Source organism: Heliconius melpomene, chromosome 18, assembly GCF_056956725.1.
Source record: "Heliconius melpomene rosina isolate 202511_hmr_F chromosome 18, ASM5695672v1, whole genome shotgun sequence".
Taxonomy (NCBI): domain Eukaryota; kingdom Metazoa; phylum Arthropoda; class Insecta; order Lepidoptera; family Nymphalidae; genus Heliconius; species Heliconius melpomene.
Window position 1 is genome coordinate 14,735,126 of NC_140406.1, and position 17,130 is coordinate 14,752,255.

Genomic DNA, 17,130 nt, shown 5'->3' on the forward strand with positions numbered 1-17,130 from the left:
TTAAATCCAAGAAAATTTTAAATTCTTTATTTACTTTTAGCACAATACACAAGTTTTCAATTTTTTCTAAGAACGCCAGTCGCAAAAAAATCATCGCTAAAATCATCGCAAATGCACACGAAATTTCATTAAAAGGAATATTTCCATGCAATGTGGTACATTTAAAGTTCCAAACGTAATTTATTGCATTGCTTAAACGTCAGGTGATCGACCGCCCGCTGCATCCGAATATAATACTGCATTTAGAATTAAGAAACAATATATTTGGATGGCGTTATGCAATTTATAGCAGTGTTCTTTTATATTTGTTTAAAATAGCTTCACGCTGTATCCCGCACACTGGTTCCCAAGCTGGCACTAGGTTCCCAGGCCAGCACTAGGTTCCCAGTGTTAAGACACTCCGGTCCTCATTTTCCGCTGAAATCTGGAGGCATTGTGTGTTCAGTGGCGGAACTTATCGCCCCTCTATGCCCCGACAAACGTACGTCTGCGAGTGTAAACGAGACTGGTTGTGGATTCGATTCCCACTCGATGAAATAAAATATTTATTTAAATTTATATTTTCATTTTTTCGCTAGTGTCAAGGTAAAAGCGCGGCGTTGAGTTCCGTGTGGTATATTATTTATTAAATCACCTTAAAACAAAAACACAAACTAAATATCTTTTGCATATTTGATGATAAATGCACAACCACTCTCAGTACAATATACATAACAGCGTAATAGTGAAACTTTACTCTACAAAATTCCACACAATCATAGCAAATATTTCCAAACAAAACAAATATCAGATTAATAGACACATTTGTTTGAATTAGGCCGTAAATAATCAAAATAGTATGAAATCTCGTCAATTATCGATTCGGTATTACTCGATTACTAATATATCAAGATTATTTTGGCTTCAAATGAAAACAAGTTACTGTTTCAGTCAAGCTAAAGCCATTATTAGTTCTGGAAACATCTGTATTTAATACGTAATTAGGTCACATCCGTTATAATGAGTGGGTATTTTTGAAGATCAATCAGTCAATATGGTTATTTTTATGTTTCAATTTGAACGTAAGTACTTACGGTTAAATTTAACTCTTTTGTTTGCACGCGGTGGTTGTTAGATTGTATTAAGTAATCTAAAAAATTTACACCAAAAGTTAGTTGGCTTTGCATAAAAGCTTAATTAGGTATGTCATTGTTTGCCTAAATATTCATTTAAATAAAAGTAAATATTTATCCAAGTTTATGTTCTCCAAAATCACAAGCGAAAGTCTTCATCTTGGGAAATGCCTTTTCACAAATATTTGTAATTTGTAAAAACTACTTTTGTTATTGTTATTTTGTAAGAAGTTTTTGGAAAAACAAATAATCCTCGATCGATTATTTATTTTTCCAATATAAGATTTGATATATAGAAAAACAAAACAACACCTAAAACATATTATTTAGTCCAAAATTGTAGGCTTCGGAGCTACAAGACTATAACAAAATTAATAATATTATAGCAAATAGCAAGAGAAAGAATGATTCGTATTTATATAAGTATATCTAGCTATCGACACTCCTAGTATACTTAAAACATAAACACATCGATCTCAAAAAACCCCCAAAAATTGTTGACAAAGCACAAACCTATATTCAATAATGACCTAGATGGAAGGTTGCTAGCTCAGCAGTGGCCTCGCACAAAATTTAAAGAGACGCCGTCCCTGAGATGAAGCCTTGCCTTGATAACATATTCTTGAAACAAGATAAAAATGAAAACTGACTATTGACACCTTGACCTGGATTATACTGAAAATGTCTATATTAGATAAATAATTCTAAGACATCATATATTTATATATTTTTAGATATTATTAGATACATATTGCACTCTAATAACATAAATAAGTTTACGGATATTTTATAAATTTCCGCTACCCAAAGATAATTGTTTAGTATTATCATATGACAAGAGCTTTATTAAATATTTCTACAGATTTCGACATTTTTAAATTGTTATTCCACACTTATGAAAGAAAAATAGGTACTTATTATGTATCAGAGCCCTAGCACGATTTCCAAGAGGCGCAGGTTCAAATTCCGCTACGTTAATTTTTTTATGTTTTCTTAATAAGTATAATTTAATTAATTTTTATTTAAAAAACAATACCTACACTTCATACACATGGAGAGATTTAAATTAAAAACACATGTATATGCATCAAAGTTTTTTAATTAAATGCTTATGTATGTTAATGAATGTTTTTAAATTTATACAGTTTTCTGAATTGTCTTATATTTTTTAATATAATTATAAAATCAAAATAGTACACGGACTTGATCTTGTTAATTTTAATATCAACTATTTAGTATTAACTATAATAAGCTTTACCTTACAAATAGCAAGGTAGACAAAGGGAAAACACCTCTATGATATTCTATGAAAGGAGCTACTAAATTTTCCTCGTAATAATATAAAGTATTTATATTTATAGGGAATATTTTTAGGGTATTATTTTATATGCAAATGGGCTACTAAAATTAAATCAAATCATATATCAACCATTATGTGGAGATATTAGCTAAAGATCTTTTAAGCAAGATATATAATTTTTAATATAACCTAATTTTTACTGTAAACTATTTCATATGCTCTACATAGTTTATAAATTTATACATCTAAATAAAATTCTTGGCGGGAAGTGAAGAACGGAAGTGTCTTGATGAAAAGGTTCCAAACTTCCCTCTGCCTACTCTTCTATTTTGTAATAAAGCGTGAAAGTGAAAAAAAATAATAACAACACATCTTATATTCTGTGGAAACGTATAAAAATTAAAACATAACGCGTGTTATGTTACTACGCTATGTTTTGCGCTACAGAAAATGAACAGTCTTATAAAAAGCCTTATTCATAATGTGCATGTGCATGTTAAAAAAAATACCAAAATATATTTTTTTCTCTAATAATTGCTTACATAATAGCTCTATGTAACCAATAAATCATATAAAAGCAAATACCATATAATATGTTTTAGTAAAGACCAGAATTAAAAACTTTTTCGACATTTTTGCATAATTAAATAGTTGTATTTTCTTACACTGCACATATGTTACAATATCTCGATTTTATTCCAATAATATTTATTCAAAAGTTACAACAGTTATTAAGAAAACACTTAACTTAACTATTTGATCTGTCAGTTTTGTAAGATTTATCACAAGCTAGATAATCTATAAAGCTATGAAAGTTCTGTCGTTTCCATTATTAATATTAGTCATGTGCTTCTTATTTGTATTTGTACAATTTAAGCTGGTATTATTATTATATATAAAAAGCTTATGTTCATATTTTTTTTATTAGGTGATTGCAATATATTTTTGACGTTTAAGACATCTTTTTTCTTGTATAAATAGTAATAATAATTCTAGATAATGGTGACATTGTTATGTTAAAATATTTATTAGAGTTATAAGCTATACACTCTCTTATCGCTACATGGTTAAAAATTATACTGTTTGAGCTTTAAGATAAAATGTAAAAAAATAAGTAAAATACTGTCATATCATTCAAAACTCAGCAGAGAGTATGCTACGATTAAGATGAATAATCAAAATATACATAATATTGTTGTTATAGCACTTAAATCTAACAGGAATCGAACTCGCGACCTCAGCTAAAAGGTAAATATGTTATTTGAATTATTGTATTTTTTATTTTATTGTAATAGTTTAATTTTTTTAAACTATTTTTGTAGCCTCTTTTGATATAGAGGGGATGATTTAAGTGTAAATATACACTATCCACAACACTCAAATTTTTAAACTCTTAAGAATTGTTAATTCCATTTAAACTGTTCAAAAGAAGTACCCCGAGGTCTTCTTTGGAAAGCCTGTCCTAGGTTTCGTTGTATACTGTATTATACACCAGTTCTTGAATTTTCATACGTAACATCAACTTCTTAGCTGGTCCCAATTTCTTGACGTGTGGAATTAAACTATTGAAGAAACCTATATCCTCATCTTTAATGACTTCAGGCGTATCACTATTCGCAGCACTTTTCTGGGCTTCATCATCATCATCGTAGAAATCGGCTTCCATGATGATAGGTTTTGTATCGAATTCATCAAATTCATCATCTTTTACGCTAACTTCGTTAGGCGGCGGTTCTATGTTGTAGTAGCTGCTACTCTGATCGGCGGTGGTATCAAAATCTTGGTCTTGCGTAAAATGGTCATCTGTAGTGTCATTTCCTTCATAGTCATTGAATTGATTAGTTAAAAATTGGAGTTTTGGCAAGTATTCCCATTCAGAGCCTTGTTTGCGAACTTCTTTACGTGCTTGGTCTCTTAGATACTTCCATTTCAGTCTTGCTTCATCACCTGAAAACGTAAATATAATATTTTGTAATACAAATTATTTACTAATCAAATATTCGAAATATAACAAAACAACTGTAAATGCTATTTTCTTAAAAGAACCGATCACTTGCAATTGAATCTTCGTCTTTTCGATATTCAACAGCAAATTTAGCCAACATATAGCTTAACTAGGTTCACAGTTACATAAATGTCATGTCTTGAATTGACAAAAAGGTAATTTCAGTTTTGTAGTATGAAGTAAAACAAACATCAACGAAAGTTGCTTTGGTGCCATCATAATAAGTAATACAATAATAAGCCAAGTAATAAACAAAATAGAACTTACGCGTAACTCCTAACTGCTGCGAAACCTCTTTCCAACTCTCATCCAATTTGTACCAATTGTGATGACCTTTCAACTGTCTGTTCCAAATTATATCTCTCGCTTGAACTAACTCAATCAACTTGTTCATATCAACATCGATAGTTCTTCTCTTATTGACAAGCAATTTCTTACGCATGGTATACCCTAGTTTTGGCCGTTTAATTGATTCGTCTAAAGCATTGAACACTTCATCATTCGTGTCTTCATCACCTTCTTCTTCAGCCAGGAACTGATGATGAATAAATTTTAATTTCTGGAAGTGTGGCCACTCTGATTCGTTCGAAGACTTCTTCATTTCCTTGCGGCATTGATCTTTGAGGTTCTTCCATCTTTTTCTGCAGTTTAAGCCTGAAAATTATTAAAAATTATTTTAAATTTATACGCTTATAAAATATTGGATATTTAAATCATTGTGGATATTTAAATCACTTTTATTTCTGCTCTGTTAAGACTTTCATGTATGAAGACGTTGATGACAGTGGAGTAGGCGAAAGAGGTATGTAGAAACCGTTTGGCGCTCCGTTCTCTCTGACATCTGATCTGAGTAGCATTTATATTGAAGTAATCGACTCAATTATTTTAAATATTTTTCTAATTTAACCTCTTGCCGCATTCCCCGGTTTGCGGATTTTTTACAAATATTTTTTTAGAGGACATAAATAAATACAAAATATTTCGTTTATTTAGCTTCGTGCGGTATCCTGTACATATTAGGGAAGGCAGACATTTAGACATCTCCGTACCATATGCTATCCGCCGATTCTCGAGACACGTAACTCCACGTCACGCTTTGCCTTCTTACAAGAGCGAGCAAATTGAATATTTTAATCCTTCAAGTAGGAATCGTTCCCACATCAGTCGTGTTTACAGTCACTCGCTTGTACCACCGGGCCACAACGGCGTCCCACCGGTAAAATATTTTGTCTTAGTAATTAATCAAATTGTCTGAATTTATTACTCGTTGGCGCATATTCAACTTCGCTGCATTAGAACTTTTTTATCTCACATTCGTTTATATTAGAAAATTCGTAATAATGTTCTTATACCTACTTCAATTTAGTTTTTACGTGTACCAAAATAGTATCACATGAGCTTATCTAATCTGAGCCAAGCTTTGTTTTCGTACTTTTTTGTTATTATTAATATAATATAATTTACCAATGAATAATAAAATACCATTTTTAAGGTATTTAAAAATAATACAATATCAAAACGCTTTTTTCTTTGAACAAAACATTATAAAGTTAATTATAAACCAATAATTCCGTAGTTTTCACAGTTATAAAAATTAAAAATATTATTAATATGCCTCAATTCGAATAACATAATGCTTATTCAAAATTATATAATTTACAAAATTGAATAAATCCAAAAAACGCATAAAATCGCTATCGACATTAATGTGTCACAATAATTATTATCTATGCTCCATCCAAACTATAAATTACCAACATAGCCAACACAAACATGGCCGCTCCGTAACAAACTCGCTAAACAAGAACAAAAATGGCGTCTTACTTGTAGTACCAACTTCTGCGGCCACTTCGTTCCAGTATCTCTCTAATTTGAACCTGTTCCTATGTCCCCTATAGCTTTTATCCCATAGGCATTCTCTAGCTTGGACGGCTGCTATGAGCTTGTCCATGTTTTTGGCTCTAGCGCCTTTTACTTTGACTTTCATAGCGGTGTTCGGTGTAGCGGAGCGGACGCGGAAGCGAGTGGCGCGACCGACGCGCAGCACAGTACTGGCGGCCCCGCTTCCCGCTGCCGCCGCCGCCCCCGCCCCCGCTGCCCACACGCCTGAGATATCCGCTTTTATTGCAAATGCAACCCTACTTTCACGGCGGTATTGTTGTGCCTGGAGTCTGTTTGTTATAATATAAAAGTTAGATTGTGTAAAGTATAACACAAAACAAGACTATTTTATGTTCAAGTCAGTTGTGGCGTAGGGGCACATGCGTGTAAACGGTTGTGGGTTCGATTTCCACTTGAGGAAATTACATATTTTATATTTCTATATCCTCGCCCTGGTAACGAGGCAAAGCGTGGCGTTTTGTTCTGCCAATCAACACGCAAGGGCTCCAGAATCCGGCGAAAAGTCGGAAACGTATGAATCTTGCCGAGAACAGAGTATCTTAGCGCTAGGTTCCCAGGTTCCCTCTACCTATTTAGCTATGTGCGGGATACAGCGTAGGTAAGAAAAGACCTATATATACTAAGGTGTAACATTATTTCTTTACCGTGTTTAATGCCAAAAATAATTTTCTTTATTCAATATATCCATACTTGTATAACAGTAATATTTTTTGTATAAAATATATACATACATATGTAGTTATAAGGCAAAGGTAGCTTTTTGGACAACTATATCTATTATATACTATCATCCTCGCAATGGGCGTCGAAAAGTTGATCTCTATGATCTTCAATTTAAGTGTATTTTTCTTAATCTTATTTTTACTACACCCTCTTATCAACCTAAAAGTTTTAAAAAATATTAACGCAGCACAGCGTCAGGCTTCAAGTCAAATCGCTTATACTTTACAGTATATTAGAAGCTTCGACGGCTAAAAAAATTAAATTTGAATTATAAACCACTTAACAATATTGCTTGTTGGCTGGTGGAATCTAACCCCACACTTAATCTAACCAAACAAGTAAAACGTACATATTTTTAGTAAAAACAATAAAGACAATAACGAGGGCAGTCATGGCGCAGAAGCACAAATGCGTGACTGTGAACAGGATAGGTTGCTGGATTCGATTCCCACTCGAAGAAAAGAAAAAAATCATATTTCCATTTCTTCACTCTGCTGTCCAGGAGAGCGAGGCGTTGAGTTTAGCCACCTTAACACACAATACCTCCAGAATTCGGTGGAAACCTGAAAAAAAAAACCGAAGTAAGAATCAAATTCCCGACTAAACTGATTAAACAATACCATAAAGTAGCCTTACTCTATCTTAGTACATAATACATGTTAATTTCTATATAAACACCTTATTCCGTACAATAACGTCTCAGTCCGTGTCACGTGCGGTCGAAGCCAACGAACTACAAATTATCGCATTTGCCATTTTAAACGTATAATAACGTATTTGTGGGATAATACTTAAGAACACCACGTGATGACTCTACTTACAATGGCGAGAAAAAGTTAATTAAGTATAATATTTTAGTACAGATCTTAGAAAAGCTTGTGGACAAATCATACGCAGTAAATGGTTTTGGGGATGGTTGTGGGTTCGATCCCGAATTGGCAGAATTCATTGTTTTCATTTCCCCGCTAGACTGGTAAGACAAGGTGCGGCGTTAAGTTTTGTGGTTCATTCACGTTCCAAAAACTTTTTCATAAAAAATTATCCTTGAAAAGTAAAATACATGAATATTTATATTGAATCCTAGGTAATATCGACACCCTCCCATAAAAATATCTCTAGATAGATACGCCCATGGCAATGCCTCAAATTCGGGTGAAAATGACTTCTGAAAAAAAAAAGTGAAACTGAAAAAAATATATAATATTCTACACAAAAACTTGCCATACCTAGTTTTCTTAATAGTCAGTAAAATATAAAGATTTATTCTAATATGTCATCTTGAATCAGATTTTAAGTTCCAAAGTTTTACCTTGCTGCATTGCAGCTTGCCAAGTCTAAGAAACTTTAAAACAGAGTAGGTGCTCTAAGATTCTTACTGCTACTTGTTCTTGACAGATCCTTTTAACTCGACGACTAAAAATAAGAAAAAACACGTAAACTTAGTCCCGCCTAAGTCTGTATGCATTATTATGTAATTTTATAAAAATAATAATTTGTATTGAAATTAATTCAACTAACGACTTTATATGCTGACCATACATTTTATTTTATTGATTGTAACAATGAAGCGATATTGTTTCTTTTTTTTTGTGCCTATATTTTTTTATTTTCTAAACTTTAATAAGGTTTTTAACTAAATCGAAATATGAGTGCTGATTTAAAATTTTCATAATAAGCTTTTAGCTCAAACTCGTTAGCTCTACAATCTACATACAATGAGATATACATATACCGACTTCTATCAATAAATAATCTTTAAAAACTATACTTATAATTTATTAAGTATATAAAATCAAGTATTGTAACAAAATATATCCCAAATGGTCTGTCTACGTTTATTACCAATTTTATTTGATCACTAAAATTATGCTACGTATAAAAATACTATAAAAGTCAATTTAATTATGGAGACCGACGACCTTTCGACCTTTATCGATAAGCCATAAGCTATAGTACTAGTAATACTACCGACCCATAAAAAATCTGATGAGCAGGACTAACTAGATATCAATATTAAGGACTTAGACTAGACGCACATTGTGGATTTTTTATTAAAAAAGAAGAAAAATAAAATGAATATATTTTGTTACTGGCTTACTACTAGGCTGTTACGCAGCAAAAATTAAAATTTATTTAAATAAAAAATATCTGAATAAAAATTATTAATTGAATCCGACAGTCATTTGTTCGATTCACACTCAGGGAAATTAATAATTCCTTATTAAATAGAGAATGGAGTCACTTAACACTAAGGGTCCCAGGTTCGCTTTCTTTGCTTATACGGAATACAGCGTGAAGCTGAATTTTTTTTAATCAAAACCACCACAAACGCCCAAAATCTAAAAAATCCCCAATATCCACCGAACTGCATATGACCAAGAAAAACCAAGAAATCCTTAAAGCTAGAGATATAGAGACGATATTAAACGTGAAAACGTAGAGTTTTACATAATTAAGTTAGTCGGGCATTGCGCATGAGTGAAGACGAGAGCAGGTCAAGAGTGCTAGAGCCACCAGTCACTGGTGTCAGTCGCTTCTGGTGTAATCTAATTAATAGACACCTTTGTGGTTTACATGGAAGATCTTTTTTTTTAATTAATAGCCAAGGAACCTTATTGTGTTTTTAGTGTGGAGTGTTAATTTTGTGCATTTTTTGGCATTTTTTTTTTTGGTGGATTGGTGTGGTTTTTTTATAGGTAGGTAAACTTATATTAGGAGTATTGTTTGGGTTAAGTTAATAATTAATAATTTTAAAATAGGCTGTAAAATATTATTAATTTATTCAACAAGTAACAGTTAGTTGTTAGTTTTTACAATAAGATGCAATAAATAAATTATATGTTGCGATTTTAGATATTAGATATTAAACAATTTTTGTTATAAATTTTATTTTATAATAGTTTAATTAACACGTTTATATTACACGTCGAGCTCTAACAAAGTAACTATGTAATCAGATCTAAGATTCTGATTTACACTTCTAATTGTTGTATAATCATTACAACTGATAAATATATGTAGATTAGATCACAATACAATATTATGGTAACATCAAGCTGGTGTGATGATGGAATTGGAAGACGGCTGGTGGAACTTTGGTCTAGTAAACATATCGGGTTTGCGCTTACATTCGTCTTTCATATGTGTTTTGTTGAAAGAAGTTTAAATTTTTTTTAAAAATATATTTTTTTAATTTAACATCGATTAATATCGCATGTAATATATTTTTATAGTTTCACAATCTAGTGTTAAGACACTCTGTTCCCATTAAGTCACTCCCATTCCCTACTATCCGGCATAGCTCAAGTGGGAATTGAACCCACAACCTATCGCGTTTACAATCGCACGCATATGCTCCTATGCAACGACTTGCCTCCATGTAATATTTATTCGTGAATCAATTGAATCCATTACAATGAAACTAAAAACTAACTACCACAAACTAACCACAAAAGTGATAAAAGTAGGTCTCATTCCGCAATTATTTCCTAATACAGCTAAACCATTCAGTACTATATATTAAAATTCCATTGAACTTTCCTATTAAATAATTTAATTTTCCCAAAAGCTTAAGTTCAGTTTCGTTATTTCGAAAAAACACGTAAATAATAATTAATCTATTTTTTTAATTATTTATGTCTGTTTGTGCTAATTGTACTTTAGATTATTCACATTAGATTTTAAAGTTATTACAGTTCTAATTTGCAGTTTATTAATAATAATTATTATTGACTCTCTAATGCATGTCAATAGCAAATTGAATCCGACGTATATGCAAACTTTTTTTGAATACCACATTTGGTACTCATAGATTAAGGTAACATTTTACATATACATTTGCCTAGGTGGGATCTGAACCCACAATCATCGTTTTTGGTTAGATATCATTCAATTGCAAATATGACAGTTATGTTCCTAAAATTTAATTAATTTCTATTAAATGCTATTAAAGCTTATTCACGCTGTATCCATATACACATAGCTTACTATAGGGAACATAATGTTGAGACACTCCGTCCACCATTAAAACACTTCCACCGAATTCTCAAGGCATTACGTGTTGAGTGGCGATTATGAATAATATTTTTATTAATTTAATAATTTCTATAATATAATGAATAATCTAATAAATGGCAAGAAATTAATATAAATTCATAATATTTTTTTAAAAGTATTAAAAAATGACTACTAATCAAATGTAGAGCCTCATTTTTCCTGTATCCATGTGCACCATATAGAGTTCAAGAGTTTATATTTTTTTAATAACGTCTGAAAAAAATCTATGACACGCACGTAAATATAATAAATCATTAACTTATTAACTTAATAAATGGCTATAAATAGACATAAATTCATAATATTTTCACAAATAACTGCGAATCACGTGTAAAGTCACATTTTTACAGTACCGTGTGTGTATTACCTTGTATGTAGAGTTCACGTGCTCTAGGATTACGGCCTGGTTACCTAAGTAATCGTGTTCCAGGCGACGCGGTTCATTTGTAGGGGATTTCCGTACACATGCCCTCTGTGAACTTTTGCTTTAGGTATGTATATTTTGTATTAAAAAACCCTTTTTGAAAGTTAATCTAAAATATTGAGGTCTCCGTTGCCTAATAGTGTAGCGTCTGATTGTATACGAGAGGGTTGTGAATTCGATTCCGACTCGATGTAACGAGTTTTTTTGCTCTGTTAACAAGACCATGCAGGACGTTAAGTTCCGACACTCATCAGTCTGTGTCAATGTCTCGAAAAAAAAGAGAATATTAACACCACGTTTCTCGGAGCGCCATATTAGAAAGAACAGAACACCACGTTTCCTCTACCTACCCTGATATATGAAAGAATGTGGCTATACATTCCTCTTATTATTGAAAGACTTCACTTGACTAATTCATTCTATATTAATAATGTATTTTAAAAAAATATTTTCAATATGTTGTTTGAAAAAACTTAATATGGTTATTTTAGAAATTGATAAAAAAAAAAAGTTTCTATTTCTTATTTAATAGTATTTATATTTACCAATCACGGGTGATTAATTATTTCATAAAACTCTGTCTAAAGCTTTACTTCCAAAACGAATTGGAACAACTAATTAATGTTCTGTAATTAACGCTACTATAAATAACAATATATTATTAACAAACAAAAACAATATCCAGGAATATGCAGAAAATAAAAAGACGAAATATTTTAATTAATTTTCCACACACAAATCTTAATTCAAGCAACATATCGTTAGGACTAATGAGAAAACCTCACACTGCCGCGTCGTGTGACATATATGGGACATGGAAAAATAATTGCATGGCCTCATATAGGACAACGACCTCATAGAATCTATCATCTCTGAGGATCAAGACGTGTTCGTCGAGCTATAAGTACTATCGATGTACCATGTGTGTCTTAATTACTGTAGGATAATTTCATTTAAAGATGTTAATGTTAAATATGAGATTGTTTATTTGAGTGTAATTACATGTCTATCATAATAAAAATGCGCTAGAAGGTGATGAAACTTCGATAGAAAATTATACGTTACATTATACATTTTTATTTATTTTTAATCTCCGTTTTCTTTTTGAAACCGATTTTTCTGAGATGATAAACCTAACTGTAAATCTTCTTATTATTATGCATTTGTACAATACTTTTCGATATTTCAATAATTAAGAAGTCAATATTTCACTGTACATTTGCGCTTAATTAAGTGGATATAAAAAAAGATGAAGGTGAGGTGAATTAACTGTCAATAAATAATTTGCTGTAAAATAATTAATGACAAAAAAATGCGCAGAAAGAGAAAAATAATATTTTTATATTATTTTCAGGTGCTAATCGACGTATGGAGGGGCGGCATCATGTCGAGCGTGACGGGAGCGAGTATGCTGCGCACGCGCAGGAAGGATGTCAACGTCAAACCAAATCGAAAGTAAGTTATGGATATTATATTATTAAAAATCTTAAATATAACATTTCGCTACTACTTTTAAGTGTTTCAAGTCTGGATTTTTTTGTATTGATTTTTTTATATAATGAAATATTTTCCTTTGTATGAACAATACAAATACTTTTGCCCCGACCTAATATATCAGTTTGGAGAACTTAGTGCTTTTTATTAACCGACTTCTGTAAGAAAAGGAGGTTATCAATTCGACTGTATTTTTTTTTTTTAATTTTTATAAGGTTTAACAACTCTTTGCTTTCCATGATTGCATCAAAAAAATTGAAAGATACAAACGAAATATCTTATCAATAAATATTAACAGGTTGGACAGAAAATCATCCCGGGGCATGTTGTACGAGAACGAGGAGCTACGTCTGCGTACTATCAACATAAATGCAGAAGTTGAAAGAGGTTTATTTTAATTTATTAAATAGAATTCAAACTTAATTCTAAAAAATATATTTAAAAATATATTTCGTTGTCGCGGTAATTTTTCAAAGTATACCAAATATTCGGGCGTTAAGTTATTTTTCATATAAATTCAGAATGAATGTGTAGAGTTGCTTAGCTTTATGGGTGTTTTTTTCTATAATAGATTTAATCAAACGCTATTACTTCTGTTAATTACAATTTTGATTTAATTTTTGGTTCATTTTAAGCCGGGGGCTAATAATAAAAATACTTTCCGTCCAAATTAAAGACATCACTGAACTTAACGTCGCACTTTATGGTATCAGAGCGGAAAAATTTAAATAAATAATTTTACCAAAATCTTTTAAAAAATAATCATTCATTCCCCTGAATTAGGTTCAAAACAAAAATTTCAGGTTTTTTAACATCTTCGTAATATATATTATTTCCTAAACGTTATTTAAATTTAAAAATAACTAAATAATAATCATATAATTACAGGTCAATCAGACATAAAAAAGTTGAAACGTGAAAATGAACAGCTCAAAAGGGAAATATCGGCGTTACGCTACGAGTACGACCGCCTCGATCGCATGCTGCGCGAGCGGAGGTCCTCGCCAGAACATTCGGACGTATGTTATTTATTATAATTATTTATTTAAGTACTAATAAATATTAAATTATATATATAAATTATTGAATTTAATTAAAACAAGTAAAATAATTTGGTACATCGACTTTTTTAAATAAATTCGCTATCTATAGATATAAATAGATATAAATTTAGACGTAGAATCTTTAGCAAATTGAAGTTAATTTAACTAAAAATAAAAAATAATAATTTAACAAAATAAGTAAAAATTTGAACGTTTAAAATTTTCTATTACCATGGAAACCATTTTTTTTTTCATTTTAATTTTATATTATTTAAAATGCTCGTTTTATTATATGACCTTAAGAATTATTATGCATAAATATTCTAAGTGCCATACACGTGCTTTTGAAGTCTTTGCCTTGGGATAATGCACGCCTCTTACAAACTTAAGTCTAGATTTAGTTCAAGAATAGGTTCACCTAGTTTTAGACGGTCTTTACAAAGCTAAAGTATTTTTAAATAAAATGATATGTTCAAAATTCACTTTTCTTTAATTGAAGCCATATTTTTCGATAAAATATATTCTTTTTTCGCATTTTGCTTATATTATTGTGTGATAGAATGACTTTAGTGTTAAATTTAGTGTTAGATCACTCCTTTCAAATCCAACACTTCGATTTCATTAATAAGAAAATGAGAAAATATTTAATAAGCATTAATATATATTTATATTTTTCTGATTCGGAATTTCTGCTCACAACTATAACAAAATGTCGATAATTTTACCTTGGAGAACTATTCAGTTTTTTTTTATAATTGCTACAATTTTTATTTAATTTTTAATTTCTTTAATTTATTTCATTTTGTTCACGCGACAGTCTCAGTCACAATACGACGCTTGCGATTCTGAATATCCCAATGTGAGTATGGAGATACAACGATGTTTCATATAAGAAACCTAAATTCATACTTCTGTAAATATTTATATTTAAATAACATTAAATATATTTATTGTAAAAATATACAAAAAATGTGATTTCTAAGGTAAAAATCAAGAAATTCCATTTGTTTCTATATTATTTAAATTTCACTTGTTATATAAATTTTCAGTTTCATTTTCTTTTTATTATTATATAATTTTATTATTTTCATTTTGCATGTCATAGTGTGAACCTGAAAATTACGAACCGGCCGACCATAGCGTAAGTGGCACTATATGTAGACTAGACTACTTCATTAGTATTCTATATAATATACTCTTGTATGCTATAGTTATTTACAGTTTTCAGTAGTATAAAAGAATATATAAAAATATTCCATAAAATAATGCTAGAAAAATAAATAACCTTACTCAAATATAAAAACAATTTCGTCTCTAGATATTTTATTAACTCTATAAACTCCTTGTAGTACTGTGTTCGTTGTTGTTTCTTTTGTATTATTGTTTTCCTTTTTCCATCGTATGTTATAAAATGTTTAATATGACTTTTTAGTAACGATAGTAAAATGTATAGCTCGTTCGTTCGTAAAACTTATTAAAAACTAAGTGTCACTAATTCGTTTTTTTAAATACTACTAATATAATGTCAATTTAATAGGTAGGTATATTTATTTTTAAAATACTATATATTTTAATAGGTATTCAGAGTTTGTTTTAAAATTTAAAATTTATTTCACAATTTAAAATAAATTACAACTCTATTAATAACAGTTATAATAGATAATAGAACAAAAAAATATTTTAAAATGATAAAAAAATTTTAATTTTGGCTAAACAAAAAGCCACCCTACACATACGTAATAAAGCACAGTATCATATGGCAGGACAGCGCGTCGATATGCAGCGCGTGCCCCGAGTGCGCGGACGGCTCTGTACGCGCTGTTGCCTTTCATGATCTGAGCGTCGTGCCCGAGGAAGGGGAGGAGAGCAAGGTGAGATGGCATTTTACTTATTTTTTGTGTATGTTTGTATGTGTGTTACGTTATAGCTTTAGAATTAGTATAAATTATATTAATATAACAATTGATTAACTTGAGTGTAAACCAATCATCTCAATCGGCGACAGACAGATAGCGGTCGCCCGTTTGGCACGGGAACTTTTAGATGAAGATGAAGTGGAGAAAAAAAAAGAGCTTTATAATAGATCTAGTTGAAAATAGTACTATTTGTTGTTAATAATTAGTTGTCTAGTATTATAAGATATTAGTTTTGCTTAGATCAGTTTTTCCGCAAGACCAGAAGATTTTTATTTTTGATTCAGTTCACGTATACAGTTTTAGCCCTATTTAGAGATTTTGTAGCTATTTATATTTCATATTTGATTTTCTTCGTTATGTAAACGACAAAAGCTTGGCAGAATTCTGGAGGCATTACGTGTTGAGTTCCGGAACTCTACACGTAATGCCTCCAGAATTTGGTGAAAAGTGGGACACGGAAGTGTCTTACACTATCTCCCTTTGTTACCTCTGAGTACCCTGCTATGTGCCCCCACATATAGTATAAAACTATTAATTTAAATAATTTATACTTATTCCTTCGAGTAAGTCAAACGTACGTGTGTTAATAGTATATCAAACATTTCAAATGAGCACTGTTTCATTTACTCGAGTGGGAATCGAACCCATGACAGTCGCACGTAAGTGTCCATACGGCCACAATAATGTTACGTACTTTAAACTTATGGAAAATGTGAAAAGGAATTGTTTTCAATTGTTTACGTTTTTATTGTCTCGTACGTAAAAAGTAAGTAGTAGGTAAATATTTAGTCTAGACAGCTTTAAGTTTCATTTTTTAAATAGATAACACTGTTTAAACATTTTATATATTTCTACGTTAACATGAGTTCTGACAAATATTTTTTTTAATATTATATTTTTTTAAAGTAGTAAATTTTCAATGTCCTGTAAATTAATAGCGAAATACTACCATAGTTATGTTGTGGTTTAGCAATTAGTTGCTTGCTCTGAAATTTCCTTATATTATGTAGTCAAAACTAAAATATAAATGAAAATAAGATAACTAAAAATAAATAAATAACAATTCTAAATATTCTCGTAAATGCAATATCCACTTACAAACTATCCACTAAATCGACATTTAAGAGAATATAAATCAAATATTTTACTTTAAAA

General features: G+C 30.5%; 2 protein-coding genes across 10 annotated transcripts in view; one reads left to right on the forward strand and one right to left on the reverse strand.

Annotated features, from left to right (window-relative positions):
- Positions 1-17,130, forward strand: part of LOC146529675 (uncharacterized) — a 42,608-nt gene that overhangs the window by 21,158 nt on the left and 4,320 nt on the right. For 2 of the 9 annotated variants that reach the window (XM_085201427.1, XM_085201431.1), the window contains 6 exons: positions 12,877-12,977; positions 13,315-13,403; positions 13,905-14,035; positions 14,877-14,918; positions 15,165-15,200; positions 15,823-15,930. In XM_085201427.1, coding sequence (XP_085057553.1) covers positions 12,877-12,977; positions 13,315-13,403; positions 13,905-14,035; positions 14,877-14,918; positions 15,165-15,200; positions 15,823-15,930 — 507 coding nt within the window. Of the gene's footprint in view, positions 1-9,532; positions 9,739-12,876; positions 12,978-13,314; positions 13,404-13,904; positions 14,036-14,876; positions 14,919-15,164; positions 15,201-15,822; positions 15,931-17,130 lie in introns of those variants that run through there. The other 7 variants (XM_085201432.1, XM_085201433.1, XM_085201428.1 and 4 more) reach the window with 7 other exon arrangements.
- On the reverse strand, positions 3,732-6,479 carry LOC146529676 (uncharacterized). Its single transcript, XM_085202078.1, has 3 exons — positions 6,242-6,479; positions 4,685-5,071; positions 3,732-4,359 (listed from the first exon to the last, which is right to left on the reverse strand). Exons 1-3 carry the CDS (start codon positions 6,402-6,404, stop codon positions 3,875-3,877), a joined length of 1,035 nt encoding a protein of 344 aa, XP_085058204.1. The 5' UTR covers positions 6,405-6,479; the 3' UTR covers positions 3,732-3,874.